Source organism: Cervus canadensis, chromosome 13, assembly GCF_019320065.1.
Source record: "Cervus canadensis isolate Bull #8, Minnesota chromosome 13, ASM1932006v1, whole genome shotgun sequence".
NCBI classification, from domain to species: Eukaryota; Metazoa; Chordata; class Mammalia; order Artiodactyla; family Cervidae; genus Cervus; species Cervus canadensis.
In genome coordinates this window covers 21504623-21528302 of record NC_057398.1, presented here as the reverse complement: position 1 = coordinate 21528302, position 23680 = coordinate 21504623, and the positions used below count along the sequence as shown (strand labels likewise).

The 23680-nt window shown below is 43.6% G+C and overlaps 1 protein-coding gene across 1 annotated transcript in view; it reads left to right on the top strand.

Annotated features, from left to right (window-relative positions):
• Positions 1-23680, top strand: part of BRINP2 (BMP/retinoic acid inducible neural specific 2) — a 119380-nt gene that overhangs the window by 60670 nt on the left and 35030 nt on the right. The window contains exon 2 of the mRNA XM_043484621.1: positions 17421-17770. Coding sequence (XP_043340556.1) covers positions 17499-17770 — 272 coding nt within the window. The 5' untranslated portion in view covers positions 17421-17498. The remainder of the gene's footprint in view (positions 1-17420; positions 17771-23680) is intronic.

The window sequence follows — 23680 nt, the reverse complement described above, 5'->3', positions numbered from 1 at the left end:
CTCTGGTGGAAGCTGCCTGCCAGGGATGTGGTGGGGATGATGAAGTCGGCTTCAGTAGCTGGACCAGGGAGAGTGGCTGGCCATAGCCAGGGGCAGGCGCCAAGTGGCATGACTCAGGCAGTCTTGGTAACAGAATATATAAAGAGGGCTATATCAAGAGCTGGTGGGACAATTCCGAATTAGGCAAAGGGACAGGTAATTCTTGGACATCTGTCTCCTGAGCAGAGCAAGGGGTGCAGGAGTCAGAAATAACAGAGTATTAAAAAGCAGAGACATCGCTTTGCTGACAAAGGTCCATCTAGTCAAAGCTATGGTTTTTCCAGTAGTAATATACAGATGTGAGAGTTGGACCATAAAGAAGGCTGAGCGCTAAAGGATTGATGCTTTTGAACTGTGGTGCTGGAGAAGACTCTTGAGAGTTTGTTGGACAGCAAGGAGATCATACTAGACGATCCTAAAGGAAATTAGTCCTGAATATTCATTGAAAGGACTAAAGCTGAAGCTCCAATACTTTGGCCACCTGATGAGAAGAGCTGACTCATTGGAAAAGACCCAGATGCTTTCATTGGCAAAGACCGAGGGCAGGAGGAGAAGGGGTCAACAGAGGATGAGGTGGTTGGATGGCATCACTGATCAGTGGACATGAGTGTGAGCAAATTCCAGGAGATAGTGAAGGACAGGGAAGCCTGGTGTGTTGTAGTCCATGGGGTTGCAAAGAGTTGGACAGGACAGGATTTAGCAACTGAACATCAACAACAGTTGGGTTTGGGGGGAGTCTAAGGAAAGAGCACTGTAACTCAGGGCATGCAGGATACTAGCAATTGTAGGTTGTCCATCAGGGCCCAGGTTGGGGAAACACACCTGACCTTATGGTTTTTTAAGATAGCACAAGGGATATATAGCTACCTTCTTATAAGGCCCATGCTTACAGACCATCTGAATGGGAGCCACAAAACTTCCCCTAAAGCAGAAGGTTTAAGCATCCTTGTCCAAGCCAAGAAATGGATTTTAGGTGAATGTTGCTTTTGTTCTCTAAGATTTTTAGGCTTGTCAACAATCCGTAGAAATTTTTTAAGTGAGGGTGACCAAAAGGAATTTAGGATAAACTTCTGTGACCACAGTTCCCTTATCAGATTAACATCTATGGATCTTAGGTCAATAGGTGGTTTAGACTGTCCAAAGGACTTTTTTGGGATACCATCACTGACTTCTCTGTTCTTGAGTTTCCTCCTCTGTAAAAATGGGCATAACGGCAACATCAACCTCATAAAATATTTTAAGAATTAAGTGAGCCAATGAATGGAAAGTTTTTAGATCAATGTCTGGCACAAAATAACTGGTATCAAAATATAATTGTCAATGATGATGATGGTAGCTCTGGAATTCATGGATTTCAGCTTCTGAAAATTTCAATTAGCTTCTGACATGAGTAAGATAAAGACAAAATGTGCCCTAGGCTTAGCATTAAGCAACCCAGGTTCATGTCCTGTTTTTGCCCCCAAATCTTGAATAATGCACTATAACTCACTGAACTTCTATGGCCCTACATTTTCTTATTAATCAAACAATGTGAAGGGGGTTCCACCAGTGGCTCGTACTGGAGAGTTACATCAAAATCTTCTTGGGGGTTTTCCAAATATTATAAAATATAGAAATACACCCCAACCCAAGATATCAGTTATTCCTCTCTTCTCCTCCTTCCTTGTCTCCATCCCACTCCTTCTTCCTCCAGCACACGTACCACACACACACTCCAGGCCGCTGAGAACACCGGGGCCAGGTAATCTCTAGGATCTCACTCCTTGCCTCTAGTTCCATGATCTGATCAGGTGGAAATTAATCAGAGACCAAAGGCTGTAGGAAGGCAAAGGAAGCAAGGAATCAACACAGAGGCTAGTATTGACAGGCTTTTTGGAGAACATGAGTCTCAAAGATGTGCTAGATATAGACTCACAGAGAAAAAAGGAAGACAGGAGTGAGTGTATGGTGAAGCCCATGGTCGGACTATCAGAGGTCAAGTGACAGAGGCCACAGATAAAGGCAAAAGGACTGTCCACCTCTGCTGTCATTAACTAGAGACTGTTGGGGGAAGAGGACCAGTTAGGCCACTGGAGTGACCTGTAGAGACCCCGGAGGGCTAATGAGGACACATTTTTAGTGAAGAGTCTATCTTCCCAGGCTTCTTACCTGTAAACAACGTGCCCACATTGAATGCGGTGGTGGCTCATTGAATGCGGTGGTGACTCTGGACTCTTCTGGGCTTCAAAAACCTATGTTGATGCCTTGGAAGAAACAACAGTGAACACACACACAGCACTCACCAGGGACCAGGCACTTTTTAGGGGTTTTACAAATGTTATTGCGTTCAATGCCCACAACCCTATGAGGAGGCACTATTATTATTGTTCTTTTCTTTCTTTTTTTAAACAGTTGAGGAAGCTGAACCAAGAGAGGTGGAGCTGATGGGGGCTCGGTGCCCGGGGGAGGAAGGAAGACAGGTTTGTTCTCAGGCCGCAAGGAGCTACTGGGGTGTCATGAGGAAGGAGTGTAATGGAAGTGGTTTTGAGGAAGGTTAATCTGCATGGAGATCAGGTTTCAAAGGCTTTGAAATATTCAGCTTTTCACTTAGAGATTCTGTTTGGTCTGCATTGCCTTCTCTCTCTTTTCTGGAGAACCCCGTGACCTCAAGGGAAGTTCTGGGCCAGAGTGGCCACCCAGGTCTGCACACGGTGACCCAGGCTTTACCACATGAGGCTCTGGGTGAGTCTGTCAGTTACCTTGTCTCCCCAAGGAAAGTGCCAAGGACACCTGGCAGGCAAGTCAGGAGCCTCTGCCACTGACAGATGAATCCGTCTTTGGTGAGTGAAGGGCTGCTTATCACACAGCAAAAACTTGTAAACTGGGGGCCCTGAGGGGATGGAGCCTATGAGGTCTAATGTCAGGAAAGTTCTGTGTGAGTATGTGTGTGTGAGAGAAAGAGGGAGGGAGACATCATTATTCTTTTAAGCTCATTACAGGATCTTCAAGTTCTATATTTTTTGTTGCTCCCTGAAGGCAAGTATTGGATCTATCTTGTACCGTCATCCAGTATAGTCCTTGTGCATAGAAACTGCTTATTAACTGATTGTCTATTCCATGGACGGAGGTGAGGGAAGGTGAGGAGAGCTGAGTGATAGGTTTTAGAGTCGAATATGTGAGTTTGACTTCTGCTTTCTTGTGGAATGGTCTCCATCAAGTCCCTTCACCTCTCACAGTCTCTCCTCTTAAAGGTCTCCTATGAATACAAGGCCATTTAGTAATTATTGGGCTGGCCAGAAAGTTTGTTTCGGTTTTTCTGTAACCTCTGATGAAAAGCTCCAGTGAACTTTTTGGCCAGCCTAATAGTCATCATGATTAGCAGTTACCTTTGCACACATCATCCTTAATACTGTTAACGTGATTCTATGCAGGGAGGCTATCCCTATGCTTCACTTATCCTAAGTTTAGCAGTGGGAAAATGCAAAAAGTGTTCCCTGCCAGTTCCATGCCACTTTGGGGGTGGGGCTGGTGACACTGAAGGTCACATCCAGAGCCTGGAGGGGACAGTGGCTGCTGGGGTGTGACATCTTCCCCGGGTGCACATGGGGAATGATGGGCACTGTTGAAGCTCTCTGACGTGCTACCAGGAGTGTGTTATAAGGGTAAAAACACCATGGTTAGGGTCCATCGAGGCTGGCAGATCATCCCAACAAGAGAGGAGAATGCAAGTCATTAATCTAACTGATAGCACTCCCATCCATCCTCCCCTTTGAGAACCTCCAGTCCAGGATGTTCTGTCATTTTTCTGGTCTCCCCTCCCTTTCTAGTCAAAACAGGAGGTTTTAAAAGAGGTTTTACATCAAGATGCTGTGGATGAAAAGAATAACATTTTCTGTGAGTTTGTACCACAGATGCCCTCAGATTTATTCAAGAAAACATCTCTTCAATAGAGTTGGCCAATTAACCACTCAAATGACTTGAAAACTTATTTAATGTCACTGCCTAATCACTTTATTAAATGTCACTGCTCCAACAGGCAAGAATCTCTGCTTTATCCCTCACTTCTCTTATGCTTCACTCCCTTTCTAAAACAAAGAGCCTCCTCCCAAAGAAGACTCAAATCTCAGAGCCTCATCCCTTATATTTGTCCTCCTTTTATCTGCTTAGAATTAAGGGATTTCAGCATTGGGCAGGACCAGAGGGATTATTTCACGGATGACCAAAGGGAGGCTCCCAGAGAGAAGTGACTTGCTCCCAAGGGAACAAACTTGTAAGTGGAAAAGCCTGTGTATTTTTATAGCTGTAAATCATTTAAGTGGTGCACGAAGTGAAAATACTAGAGGACCCAGAATAGGTAGACCCAAATCTGCCACCAACATACATGATCTTGTGCAACTCGCTTATCTATTCCTAGGCTCAGTGTTCTCATCTGTTAAAAGGGGAGCCTAAAATTTGTGAAACAAAGATTAAGCATCATTTTATTATGTTTTGATTCTTAAGCAATAACTATTTGTGTACTTTATTTTCTACAGAAATAGAAAATCATGTCTGCTGGTGATAAGGATAATTATTAACAAATTAACTATTTTGTTACTTATAATAAAATAGCAATAGTTTAGCCATATCCTTAACTAGCAATAGCTTGTTGTTGTTGTTTAGTTGCTAAATCTTGTCTATTTGTGACCCCATGGACTATAGCCAGGCAGGCTCCTCTGTCCATGGGATTCTCCAGGCAAGAATCCTGGAGTGGGTTGCCATTTCCTTTTCCAGGGAATCTCCTGACACAGGGATGAAGCCTGCATCTCCTACATTGGCAGGCAGATTCTTTACCTCTGAACCACCTGGGCTTAGCCATATCCTTAACTCCTCTAACATGTAACCTGTCCCCTGCACAGTATTGTTCAAAGAGTCAACTCTAGCTCCCTTGCCAAGATTTAGTACCTGAACAGCTAATGTCCCAAATTCTAATTGTTCTGTAGACACACCTAGCATGCATGAAGATGGAGATCAGCAGGAGGAGAGAAGAGAGTCCCCATAAGTCTTCAGCTGGGTGACATCTTGGTGGAGATGTGATCCTTATAAGCTCTCCCTGGAGACCACACTGTCCACTTGTCATGTGATTTCATCTGCATCTTATTTTCTCAGTTGACAAAACTGGAACCCATTGAAATCATGGCTTAGTGGACATATCTGAGCTAGAATACAAAGGAAGAGTCATGCCTGATTCTACTCGTACCTTTGGGCTAAGACCTTTCCATTTGTGTCGGTGTAAAACTCTGTCTTCAGTTGTTGTTGTTTTTGTTGTTCAGTTGCTCATTCATGTCTGAATCTGTGACCCCATGGACTGCAGCACACCAGGCTTCCCTGTCCTTCACCATCTTCCGGAGCTTGCACAAACTCATGTCCATTGAGTCTGTGGTGCCATTCAACCATCTCGTCCTCTGTCATCCTCTTCTCCTCCTGCCCTCAATCTTTCCCAGCATCAGGGTCTTTTCTAATGAGTCAGCTCTTCGCATCAGGTGGTGAAAGTTTTGGAGCTTCAGTTTCAGCATCAGTCCTTTTAATGAATATTTAGGATTGATTTCCTTTAGGATTGACTGGTTTGATCTCCTTGTAGTCCAAGGGACTCTCAAGAGTCTTCTCCAACACCCCAGTTCAAAAGCATCAGTTCTTCAGTGCTCAGCCGTCTTTATCGTCCAACTCTCACATCCATATCTGACTACTGGAAAAACCATAGCTTTGACTAGAAGGACCTTTGTTGGCAAAGTAATCTCTCTGCTTTTTAATATGCTGTCTAGTTCAGTCATAGCTTTTCTTCCAAGGAGCAAGTGTCTTTTAACTTCATGACTGCAGTCACCATCTGCAGTGAGTTTGGAGCCCAAGAAAATAAAGTCTGTCACTGTTTCCATTGTTTCCCCATCTATTTGCCATGAAGTAATGGGACTGGATGCCTTGATCTTCGTTTTTTGAATATTGAGTTTTAAGTCAGCTTTTTCACTCTCCACTTTCACTTTCATCAAGAGGTTCTTTAGTTCCTCTTCACTTTCTGCCATATAATGGTGGTGTCATCTGCATATCTGTGATTATTGATATTTCTCCTGGAAATTTTGATTCCAGCTTGCGCTTCATCCAGCCTGGCATTTTGCACGTTATACTCTTAATATAAGCTAAATAAACAGGGTGACAATATACAGCCTTGATGTACTTCTTTCCCAATTTTGAACCAGTTTGTTGTTCCATGTCTGGTTCTAATGGTTGCTTCTTGACCTGCATACAGATTTCTCAGGGGGCAGGTAAGATGGTCTGGTAGTCCCATCTCTTTAACAATTGTCCACAGTTTGTTGTGATCCACACAGTCAAAGGTTTTAGCATAGTTGATAAGGTGGGGGTAGGTGTTTTTCTGGAATTCTGTTGCTTTTTCTATGACTCATCGTGTTGGCAATTTGATCTCTGGCTCCTCTGCCTTTTCTAAATCTAGCTTGAACATCTGGAAATTCTCGGTTCACATAGTGTTGAAGCCTAGCTTGGAGAATTTTGAGCATTACTTTGCTGGCATGTGAGATGAGGGCAATTGTGTGGTAGTCTGAGCATTCTTTGGCATTGCCTTTCTTTAGGACTGGCATGAAAACTGACCTTTTCCAGTCCTGTGGCCATTGCTGAGTTTTCCAAATTTGCTGGTATATTGAGTGTAGCACTTTTACAGCACCGTCTTTTAGGATTTGAAATAGGTCAACTGGAATTCCATCACCTCCACTGACTTTGTTTGTAATGATGCTTCCTAAGGCCTATTTAACTTTGCACTCCAAGATCTCTGACTCTAGGTGAGTGATCACATCATCGTGGTTATTTGGGTCACTAAGATCTTTTTGGTACAATTCTTCTGTGTATTCTTGCCACCTCTTCCTGATATGTTCTGCTCCTGCTAGGTTCATACCATTTCTGTCCTTTATTGGGCCCATCTTTGCATGAAATATTCCCTTAGTATCTCTAATTTTCTTGAAGAGATCTCTAGACTTTGCCATTCTATTATTTCCCTCTGTCTCTTTGTATTGATCACTTAGGAAGGCTTTCTTATCTCTCCTTGCTATAGTTTGGAACTCTGCATTCTGATGGGTATATCTTTCCTTATATCTTTTGCCTTTCACTTCTCTTTTTTTCTCAGCTATTTGTTTGTTTGTTTTCATTTATTTTTATTAGTTGGAGGCTAATTACTTCACAACATTGCAGTGGGTTTTGTCATACATTGACATGAATCAGCCATGGAGTTACATGTATTCCCCATCCCGATCCCCCCTCCCACCTCCCTCTCCACCCGATTTGTAAGGCCTCCTCAGACAACCATTTTGCCTTTTTGCATTTCTTTTTCTTGGGGATAGTTCTGGTCACCGCCTCCTGTACAATGTTACAAACCTCCGCCTATAGTTCTTTCTGGCACTGTATCAGGTCTAATCCCTTGAATCTATTTCTCACTTCCACTGTATAGTCATAAGGGATTCGATTTAGGTCCTGCCTAAATGGCCTAGTGGTTTTCCATACTTTCTTTAATTTAAGTCTGAATTTTGCAATAAGGAGTTCATGATCTGAGCCACAGTCAGCTCCCAGTCTTGTTTTTGCTGACTATATAGAGCTTCTCCATCTTTGACTGCAAAGAATATAATCAATCTGATTTCGGTATTGACCATCTGGTGATGTCCATGTATAGAGTCGTCTCTTATGTTGTTGGAAGAGGGTGTTTTCTATGACCAGTGTGTTCTCTTGGAAAAACTTTATTAACCTGTGTCCTGCTTCATTTTGTACTCAAAGACCAAACTTGCCAATTACTCCAGGTATCTCTTGACTTTCTACTTTTGTATTCCAGTCCCCTAAGAAAAAAAAGGGCATCTTTTTTGTGTGTGTTAGTTCTAGAAGGTCTTGTAGATCTTCATAGAACCCATCAACTTCAGCTTCTTTGGCATTAGTGTTTGGGGCATAGACTTGGATTACTGTGATGCTGAATAGTTTGCCTTGGAAATGAACAGAGATCATTCTGTCATTTTTGAAATTGCACCCAAATACTGCATTTCATCCTCTCTTTGTTGACTATGAGGGCTACTCCATTTCTTCTAAAGATTTCTTGCCCACAGTAGTAGATATAATGGTCATCTGAATTAAATTTGCCCATTCCGGTCCATTTTAGTTCACCATTTCCTAAAATGTCAATGTTCACTATTGCCATCTTCTGTTTGACCATTTCCAATTTATCTTGATTAATGAACCTAACATTCCAAGTTCCTATACAATATTTTTCTTTACAGCATTGGACTTTACTTTCACCACCAGACATACCCACAACTGGGCATTGTTTCCACTTTGGCTCAGCCTCTTCATTTCTTCTGGAGCTATTTCTCTACTCTTCTCCAGTAGCGTATTAGGCACCTATTGGCCTGGGAAGTTAATCTTTCTTTTTTTGTTTTTTGTTTTTGTTTTTTTGCCTTTTCATGCTGTTCATGGGGTTCTCAACAGGAGAAGGCAATGGCAACCCACTCCAGTACTCTCCCCTGGAAAAATCCCATGGATGGAGGAGCCTGGTAGGCTGCAATCCATGGGGTCGCTAAGAGTCGGACATGACTGAGCAACTTCACTCTGACTTTTCACTTTCATGCATTGGAGAAGGAAATGGCAACCCACTCCAGTGTTCTTGCCTGGAGAATTCCAGGGATGGGGGAGCTTGGTGGGCTGCCGTCTATGGGGTCACACAGAGTCGGACACGACTGAAGCAACTTAGCAGCAGCAGCAGCAGCAGCATGGGGTACTCAAGGCAAGAGTGCTGAAGTGGTCTGCCATTCCTTCTCCACTGGACCACGTTTTGTCAGAACTCTCCACCATGACCTGTCCTTCTTGGGTGGCCCTACACAGCATGGCTCATAGTTTCATTGAGTTAGACAAGGCTGTGGTCCACATGATCAGTTTGGTTAGTTTTCTGTGATTGTGGTTTCCATTCTTTCTGGCCTCTGATGTGTAAGGATAAGAGGCTTACAGAAGCTTCCTTATGGGAGGTACTGGCTTTGGGGCAAACTGAGTCTTGCTCTGATGGGTGGGCCATGCTCAGTAAATCATTAATGCAACCTTCCACTGATGTGTGGGGCTGTGTTCCCTCCCTGACTGTGGTAGGGGTAATGGCGACCTTCAAAGGGACTTATGCCAGCATGCCATGGCTCCCAGGACTGTTGTAATCAGTGGCCCTGACCCTGTGGCAGGCCACTGTCAACCCACGGCTCTGCAGGAGACTCCCAGACACTCACAGGCAAGTGTGGCTCAGTTTGTTGTGGGGTCACTGCTCCTTTCTCCTGGGTCCTGGTGTGGACAGGTTTTGTTTGTGCCCTCCAAGAGTCTGTTTCCCCAGTCCTGTGGAAGTTCTATAATCAAGTCCCACTGGCCTTCAAAGTCATATTCCCTGGGGGTTCTCAGCCCCTTTGCCAGATCCCTAGGTTGGGGATCCAGCAAGTTGTTCTGCAGTTTGTGGGTCATCTGCCCCATGGCTCTGTGATGGGACTATGGTGACCTCCTCCAAGAGGGCTTATACCACATGTAGTGCCTCCCAGATCTGCTGCAGCCAGAGCCCCTGTCCCCGCAGCAGGTCACTGCTTACCTGTGCCTCTTTAGGCAACACTCAGACGCTCAAAGGCAGGTCTGACTCAGTCTCTTGTGGGGTCCCTGGGTCCTATTGTGCACAAGACTTTGTTTGTGCCCTCTGGGTGTCTCTGGTGGGAAGAGATTTAATTCTAAACATAATTTTGCTCCTCCTACCATTTTGTTGGGGCTTCTCCTTTGCCTTTGGATGCAGGGTATCTTTTTTTGGTGGGATCCAACATTCTCCTGTTGATGGTTGTTCAGCAGCTTGTTGCAGTTTTGGAGTCCTCACAGAAGAAGATGAGCCACACGTCCTTCTACTCCACCATCTTGTAACCACAGTACAAGTTGTTTAAGTCACTCAGTTGTGTCCAATTGGATAGCAGCACAACAGGCTTCCCTGTCCTTCACTGTCTCCCGGGGTTTGCTCAAACTCTTGTCTATTGAGTCAGTGATACCATCCAACCATCTCATCCTCTGTCATCCTATTGTCCTCCTGCCTTCTACCTTTCCCAGCATCAGGGTCTTTTCCAATGAGTCAGCTCTTCACATTAGTTGTCCAAAGTATTGGAGCTTCAGCTTCAGCATCAGTCCTTCCAATGAACATTCAGGCTTTATTTCCTTTAGGATTGACTGGTTTGATCTCCTTGCTGTCCTGAGTTAGGATCTAAGTAAATGAAATTATTTGGCTTTCACAAGTAAATTTCTATTTTTTTCGTCAAGAAGCTGGCTTAGCTGTGACTTTGATATACTCACATCTAACATGGAGTTTTACTTTCACAGCCAGTTTTAGGACAAAATGGATACACTGAAGCATCATGAGGAAGGTGCAGATTGTTTTAACTTACTGAATATTAGCCGTACCAGCACAAGACATGAGAATCTAGATATTTAAAATTTGCTTGACAGGTTGCTATTACAAAGTTTCTAGTAATGTTATTTGTGGGCATAAACAGGAAATGGCCAAAAGCTATTCTCTTTGAGAAGCCCAATTTTTACACAGTTGTCAATGCAGCAATTATTTTGTCATCTTCTTTTTTTAAGGTGAAGGGCCATATTCTAGGTATTTCTTTTTTTTTAAAGGAAAATCTTTAAACATGTTTAAAACTTTTCTTTCTTAAAAAAGGATTTTTTTTTTTGTCAAAATGTCTTCAGATCCTGAGAAAAACCAGTGAAATGGAAACCATATGATTCTGAGGCCAGGTTTTTCAGAAGCGCCGTCAGCACTGAATTCAGGCGTTCTTGCTGTGCTCAGCAGACCCAGCCCGGCAATCAAAACTATTTGATTCTAAAGCTGATACTCCTATAACCAGGCAGGTTCCAGCACATTGTGAGCCCTGAAAAAAGCATAATTACAAACACTGACTGACAAGAAGCACACGTTGACTTAATATAGCTCGATTCTTTCAAAGAGCACACAGCTTTTCACACACATGCTCACACCTGTCCTTAGAAACCCTTGATTAGCAGAGGAGGGGGTGGCCGCCACCTCCCGTGTTATAGCAGAGGCCACCAAGAGGCTCAGTGGCTGGGCCAGGGCCACATGTTGTCACCAGCTCAAATTGCTGTCTCTATGAAATGCATGGAATTGATTCATCCTGTGTTTTTAAAGACTGTGTAAGTGCTAGAGTTTTTTTTATAAAAACAAAGACCCGGCCCTGACCTTGAGAGGTCTTTAACCTGATGAGGGGTGATGTTGTATGGCTCAGTGGAGATGATCAGATGTAGAGGAAATGATCATCATCACTGCACTCAAGAAATTGCCATGCTACCTTCTTCTCATGCTGAGAATAACCACTAGTCTTCTCCAGAAAGCACCAAGAACCCTCACAGGCATGCAGAATGGGAGAGAGGTATCATTGTCTTTTTTTTGGCTGTGCTGTGTCTTAGTTGTGGTATGTGGAATCTTCATTATCACAGGGGAGATCTTTAGTTGTGGCATGTGGGATCTTTTTTCTTTTTCTTTCCAGTGGTGGCATGCAAACTCTTAGTTGCGGCATGTGGGATCTAGTTCTCTGACCAGGGATTGAACCCTGGCCCCCTGCAGTGGGATTGCAGAGTCTTAGCCACTGGACCACCACAGAAGTCCCTCATTGTCTTTTATGTGTGTATTGTTTTTCAATTGCTGTGTTAGAAATTACCACAACCTTAGTGACATAAAGCAATATGAATTCACTGTGTCATAGTTTCTGTGGGTTAGGAGTGCAGGTATAGGTTAACTGGGTTCTCTGCTCAGGGTGTCACAAGACTGAAATCAAAGCATCAGTCAGGGCAGCAGTTCTCTCGGACTCAGAGGTCTCTTCCAGGCTCATGAGATTGTTGGCCAAACTGGATTTCTTGAGGTGGTTCCACTGTGGTTCCCATATTCTTACTGGCTATTTACTGGGGATTGTATTCAGTTCCTAGAGGCTACCCACAATCCCTTGCAGCATAAGCCCCATAGACCATACATAGCATAGTTGCTTGCTTTCTTCCAGGCCAGCAGGAGCCAGTCTCTCAGACACTTCACTTTCTTTTGGAGGTTCATCTGATTAAGCCAGGCCCCCCCAAGATACTTTTCCTTTTGATTAACTCAAAGTCAACTGATTAGTAACCTGATCATGGGAAGAGTGTCTCATCATATTCACAGGGCTTGCCTGTACTCAACAGGAGGGGATGATATGAGACATAAACAGAAGGACTCAGGAATGTTGGGGACCATTTCAGAAACTGGCATTCTGCAGTATCCTACCCATGTCAGTGCTTGTCCACCGTACTGTGTTTGCTGCCTTGGCCTGCTGAATCAAGCAGTCCCAGCCCCCCAGAATGTGCCTCCACCACTATGCCTTTAGATAGAGAACAGTGTTTTATAAGAGGAACTAATCACTGATGGTAGGCAGTGTTTCAGACAATGTAACGAGTACTTGTTTTCATGTTGTCAGGACTCAGCAGAGTGTCTGGCACTTAGGAGTCCTCAATTTCTGTTTCTCATGCAATGAATGCATGGATGATTAAATGAGAAATATTTTGGGCATCCTCATCAGATTACATCCCATAAAAATAAATGCCTAACCCCCCACGTGCAAGGCTGATTCCTCCTTTTAGTTTATAGCTCTTTCCCCACCCCCTGGTTTAAAAAGTAATGCTTGCTTATTATAAAAACACTCTTGGAGATGTTTCTTCTTTCTATGGTTTTATTTTTTATATTTAACTTTTTTAATCCATCTGGAACTAATTTCCAAATATTATGTATAAAATAATCCATCCCCTACCCATTTAATCCGTGATGTTTCTATATATATATATATATATGCATATACACTAAGTTCTTATGTATAATAAGGTGTATTTCTGAGCTAGCTGTTCTGTTTCATTGATGTGCCCACCCACTTTGTATGTCAGTATCACCTAGTTATTGGAATTTTATTATATGTTTTAAGGTCTGGTAGGACAGGTATTGCCCCACTATTCCTTCTTCAGCCCCTCTCTCCACCAGTTCATTAAACACAGGTCTATCTTTCTGCCCACTCTAGTACTTTTGAGAACAAAGCATTCTTTGGCAAAGTCTGGACATGGAACCAGATTTAGGTTCATAGTCTACCTTTCCAGCTTCCTAGCTCAATGTCTCTCAACTGCAGGGATATGTAAACTGGCAGTGAAATGTTTAGAGTAGAAACTTATTGTTGTAATGAACTGGAATAACATCTAAGAATCATCCAGTACATAGTAGATGGTCAATACCTACCATCTGGAGTGGAGGAGTGACTCTGAAGGCCCAGGCACCTTTGCTTCTGTCCCTTCATCCTTATCAGCAGACATGGCAAATCTTTTGAAAACCTTTTGTACAAATGCTGAGGCTTGGATCTGTCAGCCTCAAGCCAGCTTTTAGGCTTAGAGTATCCAGGATTAAGACTTGGCCCAGCCTCTGGGCAGCCTCTTCAGGGTTTGATTTGGTCCAAGGGAAGTCTGGTGGTTGTGCCGAACTGGAGCCATTTCAGAGTGATCTGGGCGCCTGGGAAGTGGGTGTGAGTAAAGTGCTGAAATCCACTTTACCTAACCTTAAAGGAAATGCCGGGGAATTAACACCCTTTGCTTCATCCCCAGGGAGCCCATCTCTAGATTGGCAGCCAGAGAAAGGCTTCAGTCCACAAATTACAGGTGTTGGGGATGGGAAGTCATTCTAGCACAGACAGGTGGTACTGGTGAGGGGAGATGGGCGAGACTCTGACAGCATGTGTTAGACTTTGAAGGTGGAAGACATGAATTGGATTGCAAGAGCCCCCACAGTACTGAGTTAGTCCTATGCACTTGCCGAGAGGTTTATAAAGGTGACTAGTTATCCTTAGACAAGTACAGGCACTGGAAAGCAAAGGCCTGGGGTGAGTCATAGGGACCCAGAAGTTTTGAAGGCCAAAACCTTACTTCTTTCCTGGAACTTTCCCTCCAACTCAGAGAGGGTCAGACAGGAATACACTCTTTCATATCTTCAAGAAGCATCCCTGAAGGCCTGCTATGTGCTCTCAGGAACTAGGATAGGAGGATAGACAGCTATGACCTCAGAGAGTTTTCATACAACACAGTGAGGAGAAAAAGCATGACGGCCATCCTCGTGTTTCTGGATTTGCTCCCTGATGATGCCAATGAGGCAGTTTGATTTCCCACTCTAGCTTATCCCTGCATGGCCTTCTGTGAAAGAACAGATCAGATGTTCACAGCTAGAAGTCAAAAGCTGGACTATTGTCTAGTCAAGCCTTTTTCTCTTCTCCTCTTTTTTTTAATAAAAAATATAATTTAATCCTACATTTTTATTAATTGAAGTATGGTTGATTTACAATGTTGTGTTAGTTTTGGGTGTATGGCACAGGATTCAGTTATCTATCTATCTATATATATATAAAGTACTTATAAAGTGTGTATATGTGTGTGTGTTAGCCACTCAGTCATGTCGAACTCTTTGCGACCCCATGGACTGTAGCCCACCAGGCTCCTCTGTCCATGGAATTTTCCAGGCAAGAATACTGAAGTAGGTTGTCATTCCCTTCTTCAGAGGATATTCCTGACTCAGGGATCGAACCCAGGTCTCCTGCATTGCAGACAGATTCTTCACTCTCTGAACCACCAGGGAAGCCATATATATATTTGCTGTTGATCAGTCACTCAGTCATGTCCCTAAGAGTCCACAACTCTTTGTGACCCCATGGACTGCAGCACATCAGGCTTCCCTGTCCTTTGCTATCTCCCAAGGTTTGCTCAAACTCATGTCCATTGAGCTGATGGTGCCATCCAACCATCTCATCCTCTGTTGTCCCCTTCTCTTTATGCCCTCAATCTCTCCCAGAAGCAGTGTCTTTTCCAATGAGTCATCTGTTCCCATCAGGTGGCCAAAGTTTTGGAGCTTCAGCATCAGTCCTTCAGTGAATATTCAGGTTTGATTTCCTTTACGATTAACTGCTTTGATCTCCTTACTGTCCAAGGGACTCTCAAAAATCTTCTCTAGTATCACAGTTCAAAAGCATCAATTCTTCAGTGCTTAGCCTTCTTTATGGTCCAGCTCTCACATCTGTACATGACTACTGGAAAAACCATAGCTTTGACTATAGGGACCTTTGTCGGCAAAGTGATGTCTCTGCTTTTAAACATGCTGTCTAGGTTTGTCATAGTTTTTCTTCCAAGGTGCAACCATCTTTTAATTTCAAGGCCACAGTCACTATCCACAGTGATTTTGGAGTCCAAGAAAACAAAGTCTGTCACTTTCCATTTTTTCCCCATCTATTTGCCATGAAGTGTGGGGGCCAGATGCCATGACCTAGTTTTTTGAATGTTGAGTTTTAAGCCAGCTTTCTCACTCTCCTCTTTCACTTTCATCAAGAGGTTCCTCTTCACTTTCTGCCATTAAGGTGGTGTCATCTGTATTTCTGAGGTTACTGATATTTCTCCCGGCAATCTTAATTCCAGCTTGAGCTTCATCCATCCTGGCATTTTGCATGATGTACTCTCATATAAGTTAAATAAGCAGAGTGACAATATACAGCCTTGATGTACTTCTTTCCCAATTTTGAACCAGTTTGTTGTTCCATGTCCAGTTCTAACTGTTGCTTCTTGGCCCACATACAGGTTTCTCAGGAGGCCAATAAGGTGGTCTGGTATTTCTGTCTCTTTAAGAATTTTCCACAGCTTGTTGTGATCCATACAGTCAAAGGCTCTAGCGTAGTCAATGAAGCAAAAGTAGATGTTTTTCTGGAATTACTTTGCTTTTTTCTATGATCCACCAGATGTTGGCAATTTGATCTCTGATTCCTCTGCCTTTTCTAAATCCAGTTGGTACATCTGGAAATTCTTGGTTCACATACTGTTGAAGCCTCATCTGAAGGATGAGCATTACCTTGCTAGCGTGTGAAATGAGTGCAATTGTGCAGTAGATTGAGCATTCTTTGGCATTGCCTTTCTTTGGGATTGGAATGAAAACTGACCTTGGCCAGTCCTGTGGCCACTGCTGAGTTTTCCAAATTTGCTGGCATATTGAGTGCAGCACTTTCATAGCATCATCTTTTAGGATTTGAAATAGCTCAGCTATTTGATATACACGTGTGTGTGTATATATATGTATATATATAATTTTTCAGATTCTTTTCTCTTATAAGTTGTTACAAAATATTGAGTACAGTTCCCTGTGATATACAGTAGGTCCTTACTGCTCATCTACTTTACATATAGTTGTGTGTATATGTTAATCTCAAACTCCTCATCTATCCCTCTACCCTCCCCATTTGGTAACCATAAGTTTGTTTTCTATGTCTGTGGGTCTATTTCTGTTTTGTAAATAAGTTAATTTGTGTTTATTTTTTATATATTTTATATATAATTTTATATATTTTATTTTTTATATATAAGTGATATATTTGTCTTTCTCTGACTTACTTCACTTTGTATGATAATACCCACGTCCATCCACATTTCTGCTAATGTCATGATTTCATTCTTTTTTATGATGGAGTAATATTCCACTATGTACATATACCACATCTTTATCCATTTACCTGTCAGTGGACATTTAGGTTGCTTCCATGTCTTGGTTCTTCTTAATAGTGCTTTTGTGAATACTGGGGTGACTGTTTCTTTTCAAATTATGGTTTTCTCTGGATATATGCCCAGGAGTAGGATTGGTGGATGATATGGTAACTCTATTTTTTGTTTTATAAGGAACCTCCATACTGTTCTCCCTAGTAAGCCTCTTTATTTTCTTTAAGAGATAACCAAACTTAGAGAAAGGTGGTAATTTGCTCAAGTTAATCCAGCTTTGTAACAGTGATGGGACTTCACTATTCTGCCCACAATTCATCATCAGAAAAGTGGGATTTCTCTTTTCTTTACATCAAGCCTTTAGAGGCAGCACACAGTCTATGAGTCTATCACTGGAACACAGTGAACATTCACATTTTTGAGAGAGGAAGACAAATGTGGATGGTGTCAAGTTTACATAGAAAACAAAGAAGCAACACAGTGTAAGAGTTAGACCACCTGAGGTCAAAATTCTGGTTTCTTCACTTAAAAGCTGCATAATCTTAAGCAGCTTTCTTCATTTCACTATACCTTATCTTCTTATCTGCAAAATGAACATGATGGTGTTGCCCATTGGATTGTTTTAAGAATTACATGAAATGTACATGGACGCTTGGCTCAAGGCCTAGAATGAAGGTGTATCACTAGGATGAAGGGTTTCTAGAAGGGTCCCTGCCCAGGGAGGGTTGATGTTCCCAGGCCCAGGGGGTCAGACCATGGTGTGCGACTGACATCTGCATGTGGCCCTTTTCCAGTTCCAGGAGCCCTGGAGGAGCGGCGCCAAGTGGGAGAGTGTGGCGAGAGAATGAAGACACCAACCGCCCGGGAGAAGCATGAGGTGGCAGTGCAGCGCTCGGCTTAGAGGGCTTCGGCCGGTGGCGGCGGCCCCATGGGCAGCTCTGCTGGCACTAGGCCTCCCCGGTTGGGTGCTGGCTGTCTCGGCCACGGCGGCCGCTGTGGTCCCCGAGCATCATGCCTCCACGGCCGGCCAGCCGCCCCTGGACTGGCTTCTCACCGATCGGGGCCCCTTCCACCGCGCGCAGGAGTACACGGACTTCGTGGAGCGCTACCGCCAGGGTTTCACCACCAGGTACCGGATCTACAGGTGAGTGGGGCTCCCCTCCGAAGCCAGCCTGGGCCTGCACGGGTGCCAACCGCGAAGCCAGCTGGCAGACCGCAGATTGCACTAGGAGAGAGCTGGAGGAGTGGCAGGCAAGGGGAACAAGCTTGCCATGTTTTTTTTTTTTTAAGCAAGAAGAAAACACATACAAGCTGGAAAACCTGCTGATGCCTCCTGGGGAACTTAGCAAAAGGGTTTCTATTTATAGGTTGTGCTGCTTATAAATTGAGGACAAATCAGGCGGCATGGAGTCAGCATGTGGCCCGTGCTGCTGCGGGAGGTCAGAGTCAAATGCTGGGGATGGGTTTTAACTAATGGGTGAGATAGTTTATGAGTTGTAATTACCTCGACTTGCAAACGAAGGCAGGGCAGCTCCAGTTCCTGCCTTAGAAGTGGGGGGAGCCCCACAGAGGCAGGGAGGGGCCTGCGCTCACCCTCCTCAACACCACAGCCTCAGCTGGCCTTGTGCAAGGAAAGGGGCTGTGTCTTCCTGCCCTCTGTCTGAATGTCCCTCAGGAGCATCAGAGCTGAAAGTCAAACACGTGACCTACCTGGTCCATCTGACTAGGCACAAATTCCCGGCTGCTGGAGCAGCACTTCAAAAGCACAAGGCTCCTCGAAACCCTCACCTTGGGCGACTCAGTGAACCTCAGCGCTCCCTGGAGTGTATCCCTGGATTCAACTTTGCCCTTCATCACTGGGCTCAGTCTCTCCCTTAGTTCAACCCCTTTTCCTCTTCACATTAACCGTAGTCTTCAGATAACTCTAGGAGCTTTGCTAGAATTTTTTTTTTTTAATTAAAGACATTTACTTTTCAGTTACAGATTAGTTCCGAATGAAAGGAGTGGAGATGAAATATGAAAAAACACAAAGAGAAACAGAATCAGAAAATCACCTATTCTTTTGCCAGGTAGAGGTTGCTCTCTGTAACCTGAGTGTATGCATTCTTAGTCTTATGAACATGCTAAAGGTTTCACCCTCTCTCTGGATCTAGCAGTTTACATCTACATGCCTTATGCACATGAACTCACTTAATCTTTCTAACAATCCTCTGTGGGAAGAACAATTATTCTCCCTGTTATACAGATGAGAAAACTGAGGTCCAGAGAAGTTAAGGAAATTGTCCAGGGGCACACGGCTGGTAAATGGAGATCGTATGGTATCTGCATGTGCTTTCCATATAAGAAAGGAGGTGAACTGTAATGGGAGAAGAATAAGACTTTCCAGTGGGGTTAGAGTACTTGGTGTAGAATTTCACAAAGCTCTCTCCCACAGCAGAAGAGAGGCCCTTCTCTTCTAGCTGTTTGTGAGCATATCATGACAATTACACAACCAGGTTCTAACATTAAACTCCAAATCCTACCTCCTCTTTTCATTTTTCCATTCTTATTTGGAAATCAGAGTGTTCTCTCACTTGGAGGAGATGACTGGTTGTTCTGAAATAGCTCTGGCCTGTCTAACCATGGGTCCCCAGAGATTATTGCTCTCTCCATTTAGGTTTGTATTCATGTAGGCACAGGTGCTTCAAAGTGAAGATTCTGGAGCCAAATGACCTGAACTCTAATCCTGGAGCTGCAGCTTACTAGTTTTATAATGTTGGGATAATTATTTAATTTCTTTGTTCCCCACTTTCTTTATTTGTAAAATTGGGACAATTATAGTGTCCACCTCTAATGGACTGATGTGAAAATTAAAAGAGTTGATTGATGTAAAACACTTAGAATAGTGCTTAATAAATACTACCTATTATTAGAGTATCACTCAATAAGTATTAACCAATGGAAAAAGTTATAATGAGATGAGAGCCATGGGTACTCTCTTTGCGATAACATCTGCTGAGGACTTAGCATTTGACAACTTACATGAGAAGGAGAAAAAAATGTTCTCCTGTTTTTTGTTTTTTTAATAAATAGAGAAGTGTTTCATGCTTCTCTATTTTTTTAACTAATTAATTTATTTGTAGCCCTACCCCACAGCATGCAGAACTTCCCTAACCAGGGATCAAACCTCTGCCCACTCCATCACAAGCACAGAGTCCCAAGGAATGGAATCACCAGGGAAGTCCCTCTTGCTTTCTTTTTTAAAGTGCATTAACCTTAATTCCTTCTCTCTCTCTCAACTGGAGAATGAATGAATCTTCTCTGGGGCACACTCTTACTGGTCTTATGACTACCAGAAGGAACCAGCTTATTTCCAGCCTGTTTTAGAGTCACCACAGAGAATGACCTTTCATCTAAAGTCAGGGAAAGCCAACCGAGCAGGCCTGCCTTGAGGTATCCTACAGAAGGGAGTCAGTGGTCCCTGCCAGCTCCCTGGTCCCAGGGCTAACATGAACAGTCTCAGGATGGCACCATTAGGAGAAAAGAGACTATATACATCCTTGTGAAAACTTTCTAAATAGCAGGATGGGGCTTGGCCATCTTACTCAATTTTTGGTCAGCTTTTAAATTCCATTAGCCGACCTCTCAGCAGCTCCTCAAGACCTGTCAGACCAAGATCTGAGCAATCAGCCCACTTCTCAGACACTGTCTCTTAACAGGCTAGTGATAAGAGCTGTGAGAGCAGAGATCCTGTCTCTAATTCCATTTGTGACCCCTGAATGCCCACATTTGCGCCACTCTTTAGCCCTCAGTACAATAAACATTTAAGTGATCTGCCTCTCACACCAGCCCTGTGAGGCAGGTGGGGACTCTTAGGGTTCAAAGCAGTGAGTTGGACTTGTTCAAGGTCAGAGAGCTAGCCAGTCATAGCCAGAAGTAACACTCAGGGCTCCTGACTTGAAGTCTCCTGCTCATAACTCTAGACCACGCCACTTCCTTTTGACTGGTAAATGCATCTTCTTCATAATGCGCAACCTAATCAGGCACCTAAATTGAGCTGATGCAAATGTAAATATGGTTTCTTGAAACACTCTAGCGGTAATGTTCCATTCTCTCTTTGCTACAAATCAAAGTAATGAGCAGTCTGGTTTTTTTTTTTTTTAATTTCTTTTTGTATTAAGGCTTTAATAGAGAGATAATCATGGGATTGGAAAAAATCCAAACCGCTATGATGAAACACTTATAACTCGGAAAGAATAAATTAAAATGAAGAGACAAAGTTAGAAATAGTATAGAACAATGAGTGTGATATGGTGGTTGGAAGAAAAAAGCAAGGCCAGGTATAATTCCAAATTATTGACCTTAGTCATTAATGCCTCCATTTCTGTCTCGCTTTTAGAAAAGAAGGGTCTGGGGATGTGTTAGAAGTCTTTTGAGAGGACAACAAATCAAAAATTAATAGATATCTTTATTTTAAAAAAGACCTTTATATTTTTATCATATTCTGGGCAGAGTTTGCAAATTTTGAGAACCAAAGTAGAACAAAGCTTAAAACAAAGAGGTTGGAGTGGTATTCAAAGGTAGGCAGTGTAGAAACAGAAATGTGTTTTAGCAGGTGCATCTGGAAACATCCAGTAGGACGAACTGGAATAGAATCAGATGGTATGTTGAATGAGGTCCATTAAAAGAACCTTTCCACAGGCACCAGAGCAGTTATCGTAAGGAAAGATAATCTGTTTATGATTCATTAGGATGGAAAACAAGGGTTGGCAATAGCTTACCTGAGAAGGAAGTGAGACACAGGCAAAACCAAATATTTTGTCCATGCTGCTCCTTGCGTGGTCTGTGGACCAATAGCATTGGCATTACCTGAGAGCTTGTGAAAATTGCAGAACCTGAGGCCTTGTCCCAACCTACAAAATCAAAATATGCATTTTAGCAAGAGCCCCACATGAACCGTATAGCATTAAAGCTTGATTAGACTAAGTGCTTGGGAGATGGAGAGGAGAGCGGAGTGGCCAGGGTGGGGAAGGACAGAAGGCTTCATGGTAAGGCAGCATCCTCCATGATGCACTTGAGGCAGTGAGAATATTTACAGGAGATGCTACAAATAGAGTAGTAGTCATGGGAAACTGAATTTAGGGATTATTAGTGCCAAGGCACATAAACTCATAAGAATAGATGCAAGCAGCTGGGGGAAAAGATGTTTAAAAGCAGAAAAGGCTGGAGGGCCTAGAACCAGCCTGTGGGTGCCTTGTGGGGGATGGAGAGGTGGGGAAGCAGAGAGCAGCTGTGGAAGCCATCAGACAGGGAGCACCAGAGCTGATTTATCATCCAGACCACATCTCACGGACTAACAAACACTGATTTGAATAAACAGCGAACCCTGGGAGAGGCACCATTTCCAATTAAGAGATCACAATCCACATAAATAAATGGCAACCTCAGTCTGCCTGGGTAAATCCCAGTGATTTCCTAGGTGTTCATTATGGCTGCAGAGGTAGAGAAAGGTTGTGTTATCACGCAGCTGCAGGGCACCACAAGGGAAGCCCTGGTTCTCAGGCGGATGGGACAGGCAGGGAAGGAGGTGAGTTCTGCCAGAAACACTACCATCACCTGAGCCAACTGGTTGATCTCTGCCCTTCTCACTGGGTTTCTATTTTGGCGAGGGAGTTTCTTGAGATAGAAGAAGAGGAAGAAATAGTACAAAAACTAGAGCAAAACAAAGCAAAACCAGAGGCATTGCAGAGCGATGAGCCTAGAGACTCATCACAGGTACTCTTTCTTGGTCCATAGAGGTGAGGAGGTGGGAGGGGAACAGAATGAAGTGTCTAGAATCTACTTTCCTCAGGAGTTCACTGCTGGCTAAATGTACAGCCCAGTATCTGACATAGACTATCTAATCTAGGCTGTAGACCCAGCCCAAGGACTTCACCCAAGGAATTTTCTTCCAGAAGTGTCTGGAGGTCGAGCCCTACAAGGGCATATAGGCCCTGGAATCAGGCCTTGCAGACCCTCATCCTTAGACAGCATCTCCTCTCCATCTTAACATGGCAACATCTGGGACCAGTGGAGCAGACCTATGTGAAGGAGGAGGTGTACTGCCCACTTGGAGAAAGGAGAAAACACATAAACAGACAAAGGCGATTCAAGAGCGTGAGAAGAGCAATATCCCTTCAACCTGTTTTATTGAAGGCCAACTCTGTGCTTATCCTTCTACAAGATTCTGATGATAAATCATGAACAGGGAAGACACAGCTCTTGATCTGGTGGAACTCACAAGACCAGTGCATTTGGAGAAGGTGCTAGATGGCTCAGCACAGCAAGGTTGAGGAAAGCTGCAATGAAGTAATGCCTTGGCTGGACTCTGATGGCTGAGTGGGAGCTCTCCGGGTGGAGAGCTTGGGAAACGGTGCCATGGACACAGAAGTGGTAAAACCAGAGGTGTGGGAGCACCAGGTGTGCTTTAGACACTGAGCAGCCAGCTCCAGGCATCCAGTGTAAATGCAGAGAAGCATGTGACTGTCCCTCCTCCACCTGTTCTGCCCCACTGCTTTATTTCTGCCATATCTTGTCCCTCCAAAATGCCAAAAGAGTCTCCTAGACATTGATTTCTTTCAGGGTGCAGTTTTAAAAAGCCTCTTTCCTGAAGTGGCATGTCATTTTCCTGTATTAGCGATGAGTAAAATGAAGTAGAAGTAATTATATATCTGGAGAAGGTAGGACCAAAGGCAATTCCTTGTGTTTCTACCTGGGAAAAAATGGACTTTGAACATGCATCTGGTGAGAAAATGGTATGCCGTGCTTTGAGATCTTATAAAGCCACCTGTTCAACTGAAAATCCAGGGTCACCCATGCTTTAAAAATTGAATTTAGAGTAAGCTTCCCACACTGTGTGTTTGCTCACTTGGTCCTCTTGCAAGCATTTATGGAACATCTACCTTGTGGAAAGCATTATTCTGGGCACCATAGCAGGCTGTGAAAAAGAAAACAGGATTCTACTGATTTCCGGGAGTTCAGCTGTCCAGTTTGAGTGACAGCACACTCACGGGAAAAGCACATTAGAATGTAGCAT